The 16,818-nt window shown below is 37.8% G+C and overlaps 1 protein-coding gene across 2 annotated transcripts in view; it reads right to left on the bottom strand.

Moving 5' to 3' along the window:
* Window positions 1-16,818, bottom strand: part of LOC128018338 (G protein-coupled receptor kinase 5-like) — a 49,371-nt gene that overhangs the window by 11,275 nt on the left and 21,278 nt on the right. For both annotated transcript variants that reach the window (XM_052603793.1, XM_052603794.1), the window contains exons 2-7: window positions 11,716-11,811; window positions 9,995-10,107; window positions 3,612-3,689; window positions 3,409-3,506; window positions 1,050-1,142; window positions 502-565 (exon numbers count right to left, since the gene is read on the bottom strand). In XM_052603793.1, the coding sequence (XP_052459753.1) occupies window positions 502-565; window positions 1,050-1,142; window positions 3,409-3,506; window positions 3,612-3,689; window positions 9,995-10,107; window positions 11,716-11,811 (542 nt within the window). The remainder of the gene's footprint in view (window positions 1-501; window positions 566-1,049; window positions 1,143-3,408; window positions 3,507-3,611; window positions 3,690-9,994; window positions 10,108-11,715; window positions 11,812-16,818) is intronic.

The following is a 16,818-nucleotide window of genomic DNA, read 5'->3' as shown; positions in this document are numbered from 1 at the left end:
GAATGATTTCTGAAGTATCATGTGACTCTGAAGACTGGAGTACTAGGAAATTTTGCTCGTCTTCAAGTTTCACTTGAATGCAATTTCGTCACGCTGACCAACAGAAGGCTGTTTGGTTCGAAAGTGACTTCTGTGAAAGCTGTGCTTCATACATCCCTATACTGTTGACACTTTGGTGAAATTTAACTAATGTGATCACACCTTCCCACGCAGCGACTTTGCATGTCACACAAATAACGCTTTTTATTTGACAGGAAACCTGACCCAAAACTGTTTCCAGTTGAGTTTGATGTTAGCATATTTCTAAGCTAAAAGCGATCAACAATTCTGGTGAATGAGTGAAATACAAGGACATAAAGGCTGTATGATGTCACTGCTTATATTTCGAGCACACTTATGATGTTTAAAAATACAATCTAGGTAGGCAGCTCACTGGGATTTGATAAAGAGCAAATGAGGAAATACACAGTACACACACATAATTGTTCACAATATCCTCACCTCTCCAAAGCCTCCTTTCCCCAGAACTCGGTACTGCCGAAACGTGTCTTTTGTGACGGATTGTCTAGAATGAAACCACAAAATCTGATATCAAACCAGCACAGACAGGAAACTGACATTTTAACATTCAGATCCATTAACAGAACTAGGTGGGGCACAAGTTACCCTTCACAAGAAACACATTTTCCACCTCATTTGTGAAACAAAGGCTTTTTAGAATTGTGTTCACAGGCAAAGTTTTCTGCATATAAATGTTAAAGTTCAAATCAGTTTATATCTAGCATAGAAGCTGCAGAGTAACTCCAATGTTTCATGACCAAAACATGGCTGTTTGCTTTCATGTGTTGAGCTGTTTACAATTACGCTAACAAATAATTTAAATGGATTAGCGTCCGAACTGCTGTAACAGCTGGATATAATTTATCCTGATCCAGGACGTCGGTTTTAAACCGGGCGAGGAACAGCAAACCAAAGAATGAAAGAGTGCACAAATGGTAGAGTAAGTAGATAAAGTAACAAAGTAAAGTTAGATAAATTGTGCAACCAACCTTTCTAGCATTTTCCATTGGAGGAAGCGGTCGAAGTACATGCTGTTCTGATAGTCAGTAAAAGGAGCACCACTTAAGTAGTCATGAAGAGCTCTGTGAGAACAGCATGGAGACCGTTAGGAGACCATAGAAAGAGCTCTAACATTAAGCAGTAGTGTTTACTTCTGTAGAAATCAATTCTGTTTACTAATTCATTTCAAATTGAAAAACTGCACAACTTTATACTGAATACTGTCTAGGGATGCACAATTGATTCAATTTCTAATTGCATTTACAATTACGAATGCCACAATTACGTAATCATTCAAAGCGGCAATTAATCGTTCCAAGATGTGTTCGTTTTCTTTCTACAGGTTAAGGGTCCTTCCATTGTTTTAATATAGTTTTAGTATAATACCATGCATATTTTTTTTTATTGTTTAAAGAAGAAACCAGTACAGTTTATATTTGATATTTGAGGCTTAATACTATAGAAAGTTTTTCAGTTATGTGTTTTCAGATTGTTTATTTCCATCTAAAATATTACAAATTGCATGCTGTTGCTTCCAACAATGGTAAACATCATTCAACGTAAATTGTGATAATCGTAGTTAATAATCGCAATTACAATTTCAAGGGGAACAGGTTCAATACAAAATACTTCTTAAGCATTGATAAACATTCATGTAAATTTCAACATTTTTTCATTTTTAAAGTTATAGTTCTGTTAACATTCGTACTAACAAAGATAACAACGAAATGTTGTATTCTTATTAACCAACGTAAACGAATATAATAAATATTGTATTGAATGTATTGATCATTGTTAATGCTAGCATTACATTGTTAATGTAAAGCATTAGTTTTGCAGATAATTTTATAATTAAGTGTCTCTGTCAGTTGGCGCACATCGACTTGCGACTGCAGAAATGTGCGCAGCTGCAAATCATGCAGTTTGTTGTGGTGAACAGGATCGAGCTCGCACAATGTTTATGTTTATTTCCTCAAAGGACGCATCTAATTCATAAATCAAACACCGTACCGATGCTAATATGATAATGCTAAGTGGCTCTGAAGTTTCTGATTTATATAAATCCATCATACGCAGGTGCTCTGAATTTGTTCGACTGTTTGGATTCAGTGCTAAGACTTCGTTTCAATTGTGATATTCAGTATATACTTTTTAAAGAATTGATCTGATTGATGTTTGTGTCGCTATTTACAAATTCAACTCCACAAACACTCGTATTTTACTATCATGTCGTTACATCACAAATATGATATTGTGGGTGGGACTAACAGAAACATGAATCATCGTTTTGACAAGTGTAAGGTATGGTCATACGAAGAGGGAAAATAACTGTCTAAATATATAATTTTATAGTGAAATTAGACATTTATTGTTATAATTTAATAAATCAGATAAATTTGGAAAATTATCAACTTCTAATTGGGGGGCCACAGCTGAAAGTGCCCACCTGAACCCTGGCCACTCCTACATAGTATGCAGTATTAGGATGACAGTGTGCAAATTATTACATGTTGAAAATAGTACATAAAAGGTGTGAAAACAATTTCTGGTGGATTTTGGGTATTTTTGGACAAAATTATTGTTTCAGTCTGTCCAAATCCGCACAATGCTTGCTACATATTACATACACTACCATTTAAATGTTTGGGACTTGTATGTTTATTATTATTTTTTTAATTTTTGTCTTTTTGTGAAAGACATTATTGTATTCAACAACCACATAAAAATTTATCAAAATGAATTTTTACAAAACATTCATTTTTTAATGCTGGTCTTTTGATCAAAGAATCCTGAAAAAAATATGTATTATGGTTTCCACAAACATTTTAACTGTTTTTAACATTGATAGTAAAAAATGCTTTGGAGCACAAAATCTGCATTAATTAATAGAATGAATTCTGAAGTATCATGTGACACTGAAGACTGAAGTAAAGATGCTGAAAATTCAGCTTTGAATCAAGGGGAATAAATTACACTTTACTTTACATTAAAATGGTAATATTTTCATAATGTTTTGATCAAATAAATGCAGCCTTGGTGAGCAAAAGAAACATTCAAAGGCTAGTGTTCTTTCCATCACTAGTGCACTACATATCTTTAGCACAAAGTGTTAGCATGCAAACTCACAATAAACCATCCTTATTGTTAAAAAAGAATAAATAAACAAGTATTTGTAAAATGTATTTTTTTTAAATTATACATAGCATTTTAATACAAATCTAAAACACACCATAAGTTATCGACAGTTATAACAAGAAGAGTTGTGGCTAGGGTTAAGGTATCTGAATTAGCTTCGTTTAAGAGCAACAGAGGTCCAGGTGTTTACACGTGTGTTTGCATGTTTCTTACTTGCGACAGTCACTGAAGATCTCCTTGCAGGGGCTCAGTTCTAGATTTTCTCTGCAACTTTCAGCAAGACCTTCAGCTATATCTACACAATCAGAGGACTGTAGGAGAAAGAACATGCTCTCTGATTACTGATGCACACTGAGACATTCAAGATCCAAAATGATCACACACACACACAACAGGAAAGTTAAACAAAGTCACACCTGCTTGGTGAGAAACTTCTTGATGATCTCATCTCCTCGACTCTTCCTCTTCTCATCGGGTGTCACCTCGTAGTCCTCCTAAATGATCCAATACAAACAAATTACTCACAGCTAATTATAAATGAACTTTGAGATGAACAAGCCATAACATAATCCACAATATAAATGATACCTTGTGACATAATGAATCTAATTTAGACGTTAATGAAACAGTAGCCAGCGTAGGGAGCAATAGTGATTCATACTGCATTTAAAAATGGAAAAATTTAATTTCTGTGAGAGAGGGAGCACGGGTTTTAATCAGTTCATTGAGAATCAAAATTGTGTTTGCCAGTTTATAGTCTTTCCCAAGACTTTAAGGTTCATAGCATTGTGATTAAACTCATTTGAACTGAATTATCCACACTTCACTCTCATGGGTATTTCAGATTCATGTGGCCATCGTGGAGAAAAAAAAACATCTATATTACAGATCAGTGAAAAAAAATATTTAGAAAAATGTCTTTCACAACTTTTTTGTCTATACAATGAAAGTCAAAGCAGTTTGATGTTTTTGACCCCAGCAACTTTCACAATATGGACAACAACAACTGAAACATTTATTAAAATATCTTCTTTTGTGCTTCAAAAATAGGTAAGTGTCATGAATTATGACAATTAGAATTATTTGGATGAACTATCCATTTAATTCAGCAATAATATATGAATGCATGTGGCAATCAGTTGTTATTGTTAACGAAAATGTTAACTATTTAAATTGTTACATGTTAATTGAATTAAAATAAATATTATAAGTATAATATAACTGTGACGAGTGGGCCGGGGCCGAGAGCCGTGGGAACAGGAGCGAGGCCGGTGGCGCTATTGGGAAATGAGCGGCACCTGCTCGACCCACAGGTCTCAAGTCCCACGGAGGAGATGGAGGGATATAAAACCGGAGCGACGACAGTGACGGACGAGAGAGGACCAGGCCTGGGCTTTAGTTGTGTCTGTTTTTTATTTGTGCGCAACAGTTGTCCGCGAGGGGCTGTTGCGCTGTTTTGTGTTTACTTTGTTATTAAAGTCTTTATTGGATTGTTCGCCGGTTCCCGCTTCCTTCTTCCGGGCTTCGGCACCACTGTAACGATTAAACCTTCATAACTATGGGAAGAAGGAGGTGTTCCCACGTCTCTCGGCCCCGCCCCACTCATCACAATAACTAAACCTAAAATAAACAAATTAAAGCTAAATAGAAAAATGTAAAGTGCCCCTCTATTAAGCCATTTTGAATAGCGACGTTCATGAAGTGTGTAATGTAGCTGTATGTGAATGCAAGCGATCTACAAAGTTGTAAAGCCGAAAGTGCACGATAAATAAAGTTAATGTCTCCCAAAAGAAAGAATCAAGTCTGATCAGCCTAAACGAGTCGTCAGTAATTCAAATCCTGCTTCTGTGATGGCTACACATTACTGGGTAACACATTTGTTGTACGTTAGAACAGATTGACCCGCCTTCAAACACTGTAGCTTGTTAGTGTGGTTAATTTCAGGTCAAGAAGACGCTGTGAAAGTATATCTATTTTATTTTCACTTTTGAAAGATGAGGCTCCAAAGAATCAGTGGTTAAAATATATAATATGGTTTAGTTCACAGTTTATTTGGACCAGCTGGCTCCACTGAATCATAGCCTGTAAGAATTGTAAATAACAGATGTTTATATTTTCTGTCAATCATTCAAAATACAGAACTATGGCAATAAGCATATTGTTTCCAACACGTGCTGTACGCGGAAGACCAATCACAACAAACTGGGCCATCTGACCAATCAGAGCAGAGTAGGCTCACGGAAACGAGGGATTTAGAAAGACTGGATCCATGAGCTGCTTTGAGCGAATCGTTTGAGATTCATTGGAAAATGAGGTGATATCAAATTTATATTTTGAGAAAACGTTTTTATTTTTTTGGACCTTGCATGCATGCAAACCAATTGTAGGAGAATCCCATAACAATATTAGGGACCTTAAAAATTGCATAATAGGGACAAAAACAAAGAACATTACAAAACTACTAAAAGAAAAAGTTGTATAATAAGTTATATAATCAATAATATTAAAATAAGTTGGCAATCTAAGCTAAACAAGCTTACTGAGGGTGCAACCACCCAGCTTTTAGGGGATATGCAGAAAAAAAAAACCTGTGCCATTATTTATTTTAAACAAATAGTCTATTATTAAAGCATAACCTATTTCAGACCCCACAACATGAAATAACAAAACAACTATTGTTATTCACTTTATAAGGGTTTCTTAAAGCCCAGAATAAGCTGCAACGTGGACCAGACTTGTGTTAGTCAAAGAACTAGTCATGTGAGGCTAATATGCACTGGACGTCGCTTTGGATAAAAGCGTCTGCCAAATGCATGAATGTAAGTATAATATTGACCAGACCTTGTGCTGATACTCCAAAACCTTGAGACTAATGAAACTGAGACCGACAGAGAGTATTATATGAACTTAAATCATTTGTTCAACACAGGAAAACAGAAACTACATCCACTGACTTCATTTCAGTCAGTATCTATTTCTATATGCTGAATGAGGCAGAAGCATCATGTAATTGAGTCCGTGAGTGATTACACAATGAATGAGCTCCACAGTCTGGCACGTCCTTTCCCTAAGGGCCATAAATGTGCCTGTGTGTGTGTGTTAGAGGGGTAATACTTAATGACACCCTCATCAACACCCCCCACACACACCCCTCAGTGGATCCCATTACGCAAGACTCTCCATGACCACCTGCCCCCACTCGGATCCGTCCCGAAAGATGTAAACACACACACATACACACAAGCTCACGCGCCTGCACCAAAGCATATGTACCCACAAATAGGTTTTTGCACAAACCATGTGTCCGCACACGCGTCACGCATATGCTTCACGAGCACACACACACACACACACACACACACGCTTCATGAAGCCCACCATGTGTGTGACTTCAGGTTGCTGGGTAACCAGCCAGTCAACACGGCAGGATTCCATAAGGTCCTGGAGCGCCACAGCACGGCCCAGCAGCGTCACTAAATACACTGAACGTCATTACATAGTGGGGGACTGTGTGCCCGCGCGGGCACAGCGTCTCGACACATACAGCAGCATGATTTCCATTCCTCTTAACACATTTAGCAACTCCTCCAATGGAAGATTTCAAATGAGTGACGAAGGCAGAAAATGTTACAAGGAATGTTCAGAGTTCAATAGAAGACGGTTCTATGGAATTAATTGCAGCTAGTGCCTTATTTAAAGGGACAGTTCCATTTAACATAAAGTTTAAAAGTTCCCTTCAACTACTCACCGGGGAAGCTCAAATGTTTGGTTTGAAAGAACAAACCTTGCTGGTTCTCACGTATTAATAAAGCACGTTTAAGCCTCACTTACCATATTCGATGTGCGCTACGTATGTGTATTTATATCTTAATAAAAGTCTTAATTGACCCTTCACTGGAGTTTGATTGACAGGAGAGTAGATTAACGTCGGCAGACATGAACTTGAAAAATGTGTGAGTATTGACGTCTCTCCACGGGTGAAACAAGACACCTTGTGATGTTCATTTATGTTTGTTTTGTGCTGTAGCTTGTAAATGAGGTGATGCCTGTTTACAGATTTCCTACTGACACAAAAAAGTATCGCTGGATATAAAATGTTATTCTAAATTCATGCAGAAATTAATCTCCGTGACATTGAGAAAGGACACGGGGCTTAAATACTGCTCTCTGGAATGGGAAATGATGGAATTTGCAAGGGAATTAGCTTTGCCTGCATGTTAAAGGTCACTGTATGGAAAAAAGCAGAAAATACAAACACACACACACACACACACAGAGAGCGCTCCAATCATAATAGTGGTTTGAGAACAGACTTACGTCAGAGGCTCTGAATGGTACAGTAGAGCTACCAGGCCAAAACAAATGGCGGGCTGCCTCTGACACAGAGGAACTGGGCCAATCTGATGTGTGTGATAACGCCGGACTACTCTGCCTCCACCGAGATGGAAAAACAAAACCCGGACCAAAAAGGTCAGCGGCATGCACATTTCAATTGTCTTTGTGTATACATAAACCCAAAAAACGTGTGAAGAGGTCTCTCGCATGAAGTTCTCGCGTTTCTTTCCCTGTTTCACACACACACAGAGCAGACACAGACAGCGCTGTCTGACTCGCCACAACAATTGAGATCCTGCTACTCTCTGACGTCAGAGCAGGCCTTAAAAAATCCCCCCGGGCTCTTTCCTTATGGTGACTCGCACAAACACATGCATACACGCTCACTGCCTGCAGAACATACATACTTTACATCAAACAGTCTCAATACATCTCTGTGTCATGAAGAGTGCATCTAAATTGGGTGAAATCTCACAAAGTCTGTCAAGAGCATCTCAGGGCCATATTTCATCCTAAAAATCTAAAGAAATTGCAAAATCGCGTTTGTTTGTAGAATATCATTATTTGACAAGATCTCACTAAAATGCAGTAATGGAAACCATTCTTTTTGCAACCATAAAAATCATAAGAGGAGGTTAACAAATACTATTATGAAATATTATTTTAAAAATGTAGATGATAAATACTGTTCAACAGTTTAGGTTCAGTAAGATTTTTGTTTTTTGAAAGAAATTAATACTTTTATTCAGCATGGATGAATTACATCACACGTGTCACGCTGAAGGCATCAAGGGCTATTTGACCAAGAAGGAGAGTGATGGGGTGCTGCCTCCACAGTCACCGGACCTGAACCCAGTCGAGATGGTTTAGGGGTGAGCTGGACCGCAGACAGAAGACAAAAGGGCCAACAAGTGCTAAGCATCTCTCGGGGAACTCCTTCAAGACTGTTGAAGACCATTTCAGGTGACGACCTCTTGAAGCTCATCAAGAGAATGCCAAGAGTTTGCAAAGCAGTAATCAAAGCAAAAGGTGGCTACTTTGAAGAACCTACAATATGACATTTTCAGTTGTTTCACACTTTTTTGTTATGTATATAATTCCACATGTGTTAATTCATAGTTTTGATGCCTTCAGTGTGAATCTACAATTTTCATAGTCATGAAAATAAAGAAAACTCTTTGAATGAGAAGGTGTGTCCAAACTTTTGGTCTGTACTGTATGTATATATATATATATATATATATATATATATATATATATATAGACACACACACACACACACACACACACACACACAAAGAGTCAGCAACTACTGTATGTACAAAACTATATTCCAAACAAATTATTTCTGAAGGATCATGTGACACTGAAGACTTAAGTAATGATGCTGAAAATTCAGCTTTGGCATCACAGAAATAAACTACAATTGAAAATATATTAAAATAGAAACCAAAACAAATAAAAGCAGCGTTGGTTAGTATAATACTTTTGAATGATAGTGTATATTATTCTATTAAAGATTTTTTTGGCACTACAGTAATAATAATTTTGGGATCCTATTTTCTTAGTGGCTCTAAAATACGTTTTTTGTTTTTACTTAAGGCAAAATATAATTTCATTTTCTTGTCTTTTGATTTTTGTGTGAAATATGACTTGACAGATTCTGTGAGATTCTCTCAAAAGTAAATTCTCCAAACAAGGAGCTATAATTACGATTCATTTAGTGGTCCCATACACCTTTATTGACAGCGGTTCTTCCTAAAATAACACCTAATAAAATCCCAATTAAAAATATCCCATCGTGGCATTTTCCCTTCATTATTTAAAAATCATCTGCTCTTCCTTCATTTAGCTGTAACATTGTAACCCAGGCACGGTAACAGTGCTTTTATGTTCAGGAAATTTTGGTTTTATTTTATTTGACTTTCAGATGACATTTACGTACGTCTCTGAAACACATCAATAAAGCTTCCCTATTCACTTACACAAAGGGTTTTTGTTAAAATGAGAAGGAGAGCGTTCCAATACACCATAAACAAGATGAACACCTTTTCCAAGTCCTAAAAAACACAAACACGCAGCCCCATGTTTTATGATGGCGACTTCCTGTCATGGGTTCAGGTTCCCGGGGTTCAGACTGTTTGGGGTCTGTGGGGGTGTTGGAGAGACCAGACAATGGTCTCATTCAGTGACCACATGCCAGTCCTGATATTTTGGGCTTTACTCCATGATAGCCCAGGCTAGTCCTGTGGGAGGCATGTTGTCCGGGCCAGTGGAACTCAGACAGAGGGTTACAAGAAACCGGAGAAACTTTGAGTAGGCAAGAGATTTTCAAAGATGAGAAGCTGCTTAAAAGGACCAGCTATTAGTGTTTGGACGATCCTAAATAAATTCTGTTTTCATTAGAACATAAATCAGGTGCACCGAGTGCTGCAGACGTGTGTGTTTGTGTGCGCAGACGTACCATGGCGTCCAGGAGCTGGATGCATCGCTGCAGCTCTGGTCGCGTCTCACAGTAGAGGCGGAACAGAAGTCCCCCGATGGGCTGCTTGTCACACAGGCTGAAATAGTCCCGCTCTGAGACACAATACAAAAGGAAAACTTTACCAAAAATGACTGTGTTGATACAGTGATACTTTATTAAGTACATTTTGTTAGTAGCAAGTTTGACCCCATTTTGCATTTGCCTTAATTCTTCATGGCGTGGATTCAACAAGGTGTTGGAAACATTGCTCAGATATTGTGGTCTATACTGACATGATAGCATCACGCAGTTGCTGGAGATTTGTGGGCTGATCATCCATGATAAAAATCTCCCGTTCCACCACATCCCAAATCTGCTCTACTGGATTGAGATCTGGTGACTGTGGAGGCCATTTGAGAAAAAATGAACTCATTGTCATGTTCAAGAAACCAGTCTGAGATGATTTGAGCTTTGTGTCATGACACGTTTCCCTTCGAGAAGAAGCCATCAGAAGATACTGACTAAGATACAATTCTCAGGTAGGCTGTGATGTTTACGCGATTGTCAGCAATGTCAGCTTTAATGTCGTTTGTGCCAAATTCTGACCATACCACAAATGTAACAGCAGAAATCAGACTCATCAGACCAGGCAACCCTTTCTCTGATCTTCTATTTGGCTGAGAGTTTCCTGAAGCTACAGTTCACACGGGCTCTTGGTTGTAACGAGTGGTTATTTGAGTTACTGTTGGCCTTCTATCAGCTTGATCTGGCCGTTCTCCTCTGACCTCTGGCATCAACAAGGCACTTTCACCCACAGAAATGCCGCTCGCAAGATGGGTGCATTCTTTTAAAGGAAGGAAACTGAAAAGTGTAAATGTCCATTATTTACTCAACCTCAAGTTTTTACAAAACCTGTATTACTGTATCCGATGGAACAAAAAAGAAGACACTTTGCCCATACAATGAAAACCAGTTTTGAACACCACTGACTTTTATTATAGGGACGCAGTTGAAAGTCAGTCAAACAGGTTTGGCGTGCTATGAAGGAGAGTAATACACAACGGTTTTAAACATTGATAAGAAGAAGAAATGTTTCTTGAGCATCAGATCAGAAAGATTTCTGAAGGATCATATGACAAAAGCTGAAAAATTGAATAAATACTGTTCCAAAATAAAGGGAAATTACTTTTTACTGTATTTTTTGTTTAACTAAATGCTTGGTGAGAATAAGAGACTTCTTTCAGAGATATTAAAAATGCTGTGAACTCTTTTACAGTATATTGGTGCATATTCTATACATTTTCAAATGTAGAAATTGAAGTCTTGGGTAAGTCTTGAGTTGGCTGTTATTTTTCAACAGTTGAAAAATGTGAATAACAGTCACTCCTCCTCTTCTGTTGCTCAAGGGATTGTGTGCAATATTAGACCAAACAGCATGCAGGGATGCATACTTTGCAAATCCACTGGGACAAGTATGGCATCCAGGAACCTTTGACACACTACTTTCAACTTACTGTAATTTGGGACGCACTCTTGCATACTATTTCTCAGACTCTAAGCAAATTGGAATTAAGCCGATGGCAATGTAAACTCAGAGACAGCTAAACAATGGCGAACAGCAAAGTTACATCAGACTTGGCCAGAAGAAAACCACAGCTATCAAGGAGCATGAAAAAGACAGGAAGTGTATAAACAAGACACACTAAGTGTTGATACATTACCGATGGTTTTGCTCAACTCTGTGCACTGACTGATATGAGGGAAGCGAAGGATCTCCCTCCATTTTTTACTTCTTCCTTTCCGTTTTCCTCCTCCGCCTAGACAGAGAAAAGACAAAAGTAGCCATTTCAAACTTTTTCTAGACAATATCAACATTTGGATTCTTAATAACTGTGCACGGGAAAAGAACGATCATTTTAATAATTATAGGACATTGCACTTTCCACAAATCCCAATGGATAAAATACACATTTACAATACAATCCAATGCTGATCTTCCTCAGAAACACATTATAAGTCTAATGCATCGATAGTGCGGTTTCTGTCTGTAATCGCCAGGATGCTTTATAGGAACGCTAATTAGCTTTGAACCTCACGAAATCTCCTCGTGACTTTGAACATGGGCAGTGTAATAAACCATGTCAGCATCTGGTCTCTCAGCCTGAGAGAAAGCAAGCTGTGGTTAAAACGAGAGTGTCATCTCTGACGTCAGCACAGGTCAAAAATATGCATTCCCTCCCAAAAGAAAAGCCGGGCTTTTACAACAAACCGTGTCACGCTCTGCAATAACGGTTTGTCTTATGAAGCATTCAGACTTATGCGGGCCAATAAAACAAAGCTGCTTCTGCGGCACATTTATTAGTTACAAAGGTGCTCTTTCTCGCTTCTTTCACGGCGCTTCTTCTGAATTTGAATTCGAGAAGAATAGAGTCCATGGCGTTCCCACTCTGGAACGGGAACATGGAGCATTTAGCCATTGACCATTCCAGCGTTGTGAATAAAGCTGAATGTCTCCAAACACACAATCAGGGTAGTTAAATCCCAAGATTGATGCTTCAAGACATTCATCTCACGTACATGACAGGCCTCGCTAATTAGGAGGCGCTACAAATCAAATCCTTTCCCACCAAACGGCAGGATCGTTAAACCACTAAACAGATTCAGACGACTTAAATAAATATCAGAGGAATGTTACAGTAAATCGCTCAGACCTGGCACAGGGATTTCTGTGTGTTTGTGTGCGTCTAGATTAACAATTTACAAAAGCACAGAACTATAACATCAAATGCACTACTGGAACATTTCTCCAGTTAGTTATTCAACCATTAACTCGTAACATTTTCCAGTTTACATTGCCTTCAAATATTATTTTTATGCAGGAAATGTTAGTATATGCTTCTGCAAGTCACTGGCCATAAATACAAATCAACTGTGGGATTCCGGGACAGGGCTCTTATTTATCTAGGGCACTTTTGGCCCAGTGGACTTTTAGAAAATAATTTAGCATTAAAATACTTTTAACACGGTACAAGACCATTCTGTAATTTTTCTGAACCACCATATTTTGAAACTATTTCGGTCACATTTGAAATTATTATTATCGTTTTAAATAAAATGGCCAAATTTGTCTTGCATATTCTAAGCTCATAGCTAGTTCCTTATGCAATTTTACGTCATTTGACAGAATAATGGCTCGCTTTGAAATGACAGAAAAAAACTTTAAAATCACAGCTGATATTTACATTCAATTTTATTTGTTTTCTTTGTTCATAACATGTCTCAAATTTCATTGCAAACTGCTGTCTCCTTAGTAAACCAGCAGACTGAATTAGTAAAATTTCTGCAATTCTGAACAAATAAATTCCATTGTTTATTGTCGACAGTGTAGTGATGTATGAAGCACAGCCTACACTCTTCCAAATGACAACAAACTTTACATTTTTGAGAATATTTAGATTGTGGAAATTAAGTATCCAAATATTAGATACCTTAAAAACCTTAAAAATAGTAAATAAATAATCTGTATAATCTGTCTGTATGCACAAAGGGACAGAACCCTAAACAAGACCAAATCTGCAGATTAAACTTTTTTTTTAGAAGCATGTTTTAAATTTGCACAAGCTCCTCATGACTTCACCACATTATGTAAGAGGAGCTGCAAAAGTGGAACGTACATTTTTAAGTAAATATAATGGGCAATATATTGCGTCACCAAAAATGATTGAGGTCATGTACATATATTGCACGATAAGTCGAAAAATGTATTATTGCGACAGGCCTAACCACATGTTAAGTTTGTAATTAGCATATAAATGACTGTCTGTTGATTTCAGAAAGTGTTTGCATCATCATCGTTTTAAAAACTTGTGTTTTTCTGTAAAAATTGAAAGTCAGAATTTGGGCCTGGGACAAAGCACAACAAAAACTACATAAAAACAAAGACATGTGAAAAGTAGCTAAACTAAATACAGGCAAGGCAAGAAGTTTCCAGGCCAGTTTTAATATGACAATCCCATAACACACACACACACACAAAAAGTTGGTTAAATTTGTTAGTTTTAATAGAAACCAACTCATGGGCAATAAAAGTGCCAAGAAACTACAATGTTTTTCTTCAACAGAAACCCAATAAGCTGTGTTGAGGTCTATAGTAGAAAAGGACAGAAGATCGCAGGCCATACGCAACAAACACAGTTATCTGATCTTGTGAAATGCACCACTTGCTAAAAACCTGCTGCTTACATAATCCTCGATGCATGTCTGTTACAGATTTAGGGGAATGTGACTGCAGGAGTAATTCTGACCATATTGTCACAGAAAAAAAAAGATACCAATCAAAGCAGAGAAGAATGTTTTTTCTTTACATCATCCTCCCAGAGGTCCGTTCAAGTCAGAGCATGCATTACAGGCCGACTCGAGTCAATGCATCAAACAACCCAAAACACCTGGAAGAAAGTGGGTCAGAAAATGGAGATCTAATTAACCTCCTTCCTTTCGGTCCAACTCCGAGCCAACTAGAAGAGTCAGATCGACTGTGAAGGTCAGGAGGCTCGCCGCTCACTCAACCGAGCAATACAAACAAGAATCAAACTTTCTGAGAATGACATTTAGAGAGCTTGATGGAGCCCTTGCCGGTTATTACAGCTGGAAAAGTGAAGATCATGCACCGCCCTTATGACTGCAGCGGGATAGGGATCCGGTCTCATTATTTGGAGAGGTTTAGGTGGATGTGAGGCGTATGCAGCTTTATGTAAATGTACTGTACATATGCACTCGCTAAAAACAACTCCACCTTAACCTAAAGCCAATAAATCAGACCAGAGCAACTCGAGCAGTACTGTGGAAGCTCTTGAAGAGAATGTGCAAAATCTTCATCCGCTCACATTCGGAAACAACAGAGAGTCATATGTCTGCCCAAAATAACGGGGGACACAGATTTCATCATTTACGCTCACTCTACTATAAAGATCAGAAGAAAAAACGATCCTGATAACAAGGGTTTCTACTGGTTTTATGAAGGCGATGTTAGGACATTTAAAAAAAAAAAAGACATTTTTCAAGACCAAGTAAAGAAAATTTAAGAAATAAATTGAAACGAAACAATACGTCAATATGTTCTCTAAGTGTAAATGAGTTATATAAGCAATATTTCAAAGTTTGAAAATACAACTTCCAACCAATTTTCATTACCTTTAAATTCATTTTACAAAGTAATAATAATAAAAAACGTTATAGCTCTGCTCCCAGACAGTTTTACTGCACATCCTGATCACACTACAAAAAAAGTGATTTCTTCCTCATTATTTTTGATATTTTCCAGTGCAAATGTCTAAAGATACTGGTAGCAAAATGACATAAGTCGTCTGGTTCTCTGTGAAACTGATCAAGATCAAGTGAGTTATGATTGAAACGAGAACAAAGATCTGCCAGTGGGCTCAGAAAAATACATTTTATTCAAATTGAATTTTTTTTCTCTTTTTTTTGCAGTGCATGCAACATTTAATACCATGACTTTGAATCAAAGACTTTTTGCGCTCATAAAAAAAAAAAAAAAGGAAAGGGTGAATCAATACTTCAAGACTTGCAGAAACCCTGAATAACAAACCCAGCAGTTAGTTGAATATTTCATCCTTATCATTAGTGATGAATACAGAACTACTCCTCAAAAGTCAACAGGTCACGCACACACACACACACACACACACACACACATATGAAGGATCCCAGCGTTTGGCATTTGCAAGCGCTTGGCAAACTCACTGTGTGTCGACACATTTAGTTGTTATCAGTATCAAAGCGAGTGAGGATTCAGTCCAGGAATTCATGGCATGAAATACTGTGGGCCACAGCACGGTAAGGTGGACACACATGTGAGTGTGTGTGTGTGTGTGTGTGTGTGTTCTTGTTTTTGTGACATATCAGGACACAACTCTGTATAATGACATGGTTATGACACTTATATTATACGCTTATAAACCATACAGAATGAGTTTCTTTGAGAAAGTAAAAATGCACAACGTTTCCTGTGAGGGTTAGGTGTATAGGGCCATGTAATATACAGTTTCTACAGTATAAAAACCATTACGCCTATGGGATGTGCGTGTGTTTGTGTGTGTGGATGTATGTATCTTCATTTAGGAATGGCAAGCACCCATTCATAGTGACTGACATGCTTTTTCAGTTTCTTAAAACCAAAAGGAAATCAAATAGTGTGTGTCTTTGTGTCCTTACACACACGACTGTGTTACATGTCAGAGACGGGCTTATTATAAAAGAGGCCGAAGAATTAGTAAGCCTGCTTAAAGTGTTCCACAAGACTCCGACTACACCCTTTTGTTTCATGTCCGTTTTATGGATGTGACCTAATGTGCACGATATAAAAATCCTCTTGACGGACTGTCGCGCATCTGTCAGTGACCCGGCAGACACACGCCCCGCGTGACGCCAGCATCTCGTCATTCACTGCTGATGAATGCTTTACTTGGTGATTCAGAGGTTTCAGTCTTTAGAGAGCACATTAACTACGATAAAAGCGCTTTATATAACAATTCTAATAATGGGAAGCAGAGTTGTTATAGGAACGACAACTGTAAAATAAAACAATATAATAAATTGAAGAAATGGTTGAAGTAATTACGCTCACTCGTCTGTGAGCGTCACATTAAGGATATGTTTATTGACCGCAGTCCACAAACTGAAGCACAACCCATTTTACAACATCATTTTACACCACCTCAGGATGTAAAACCAGGCTGCTGAAATTTCAGTGTACTTTCAACTCTGCATCAACATTTATAACTGAATAACTCTGTATATCTTAGATA

This window comes from Carassius gibelio, chromosome A8, assembly GCF_023724105.1.
Source record: "Carassius gibelio isolate Cgi1373 ecotype wild population from Czech Republic chromosome A8, carGib1.2-hapl.c, whole genome shotgun sequence".
NCBI lineage: Eukaryota > Metazoa > Chordata > Actinopteri > Cypriniformes > Cyprinidae > Carassius > Carassius gibelio.
Note: the sequence above shows the minus strand (reverse complement) of the source record. Positions and strands in the feature narration are given on the sequence as shown.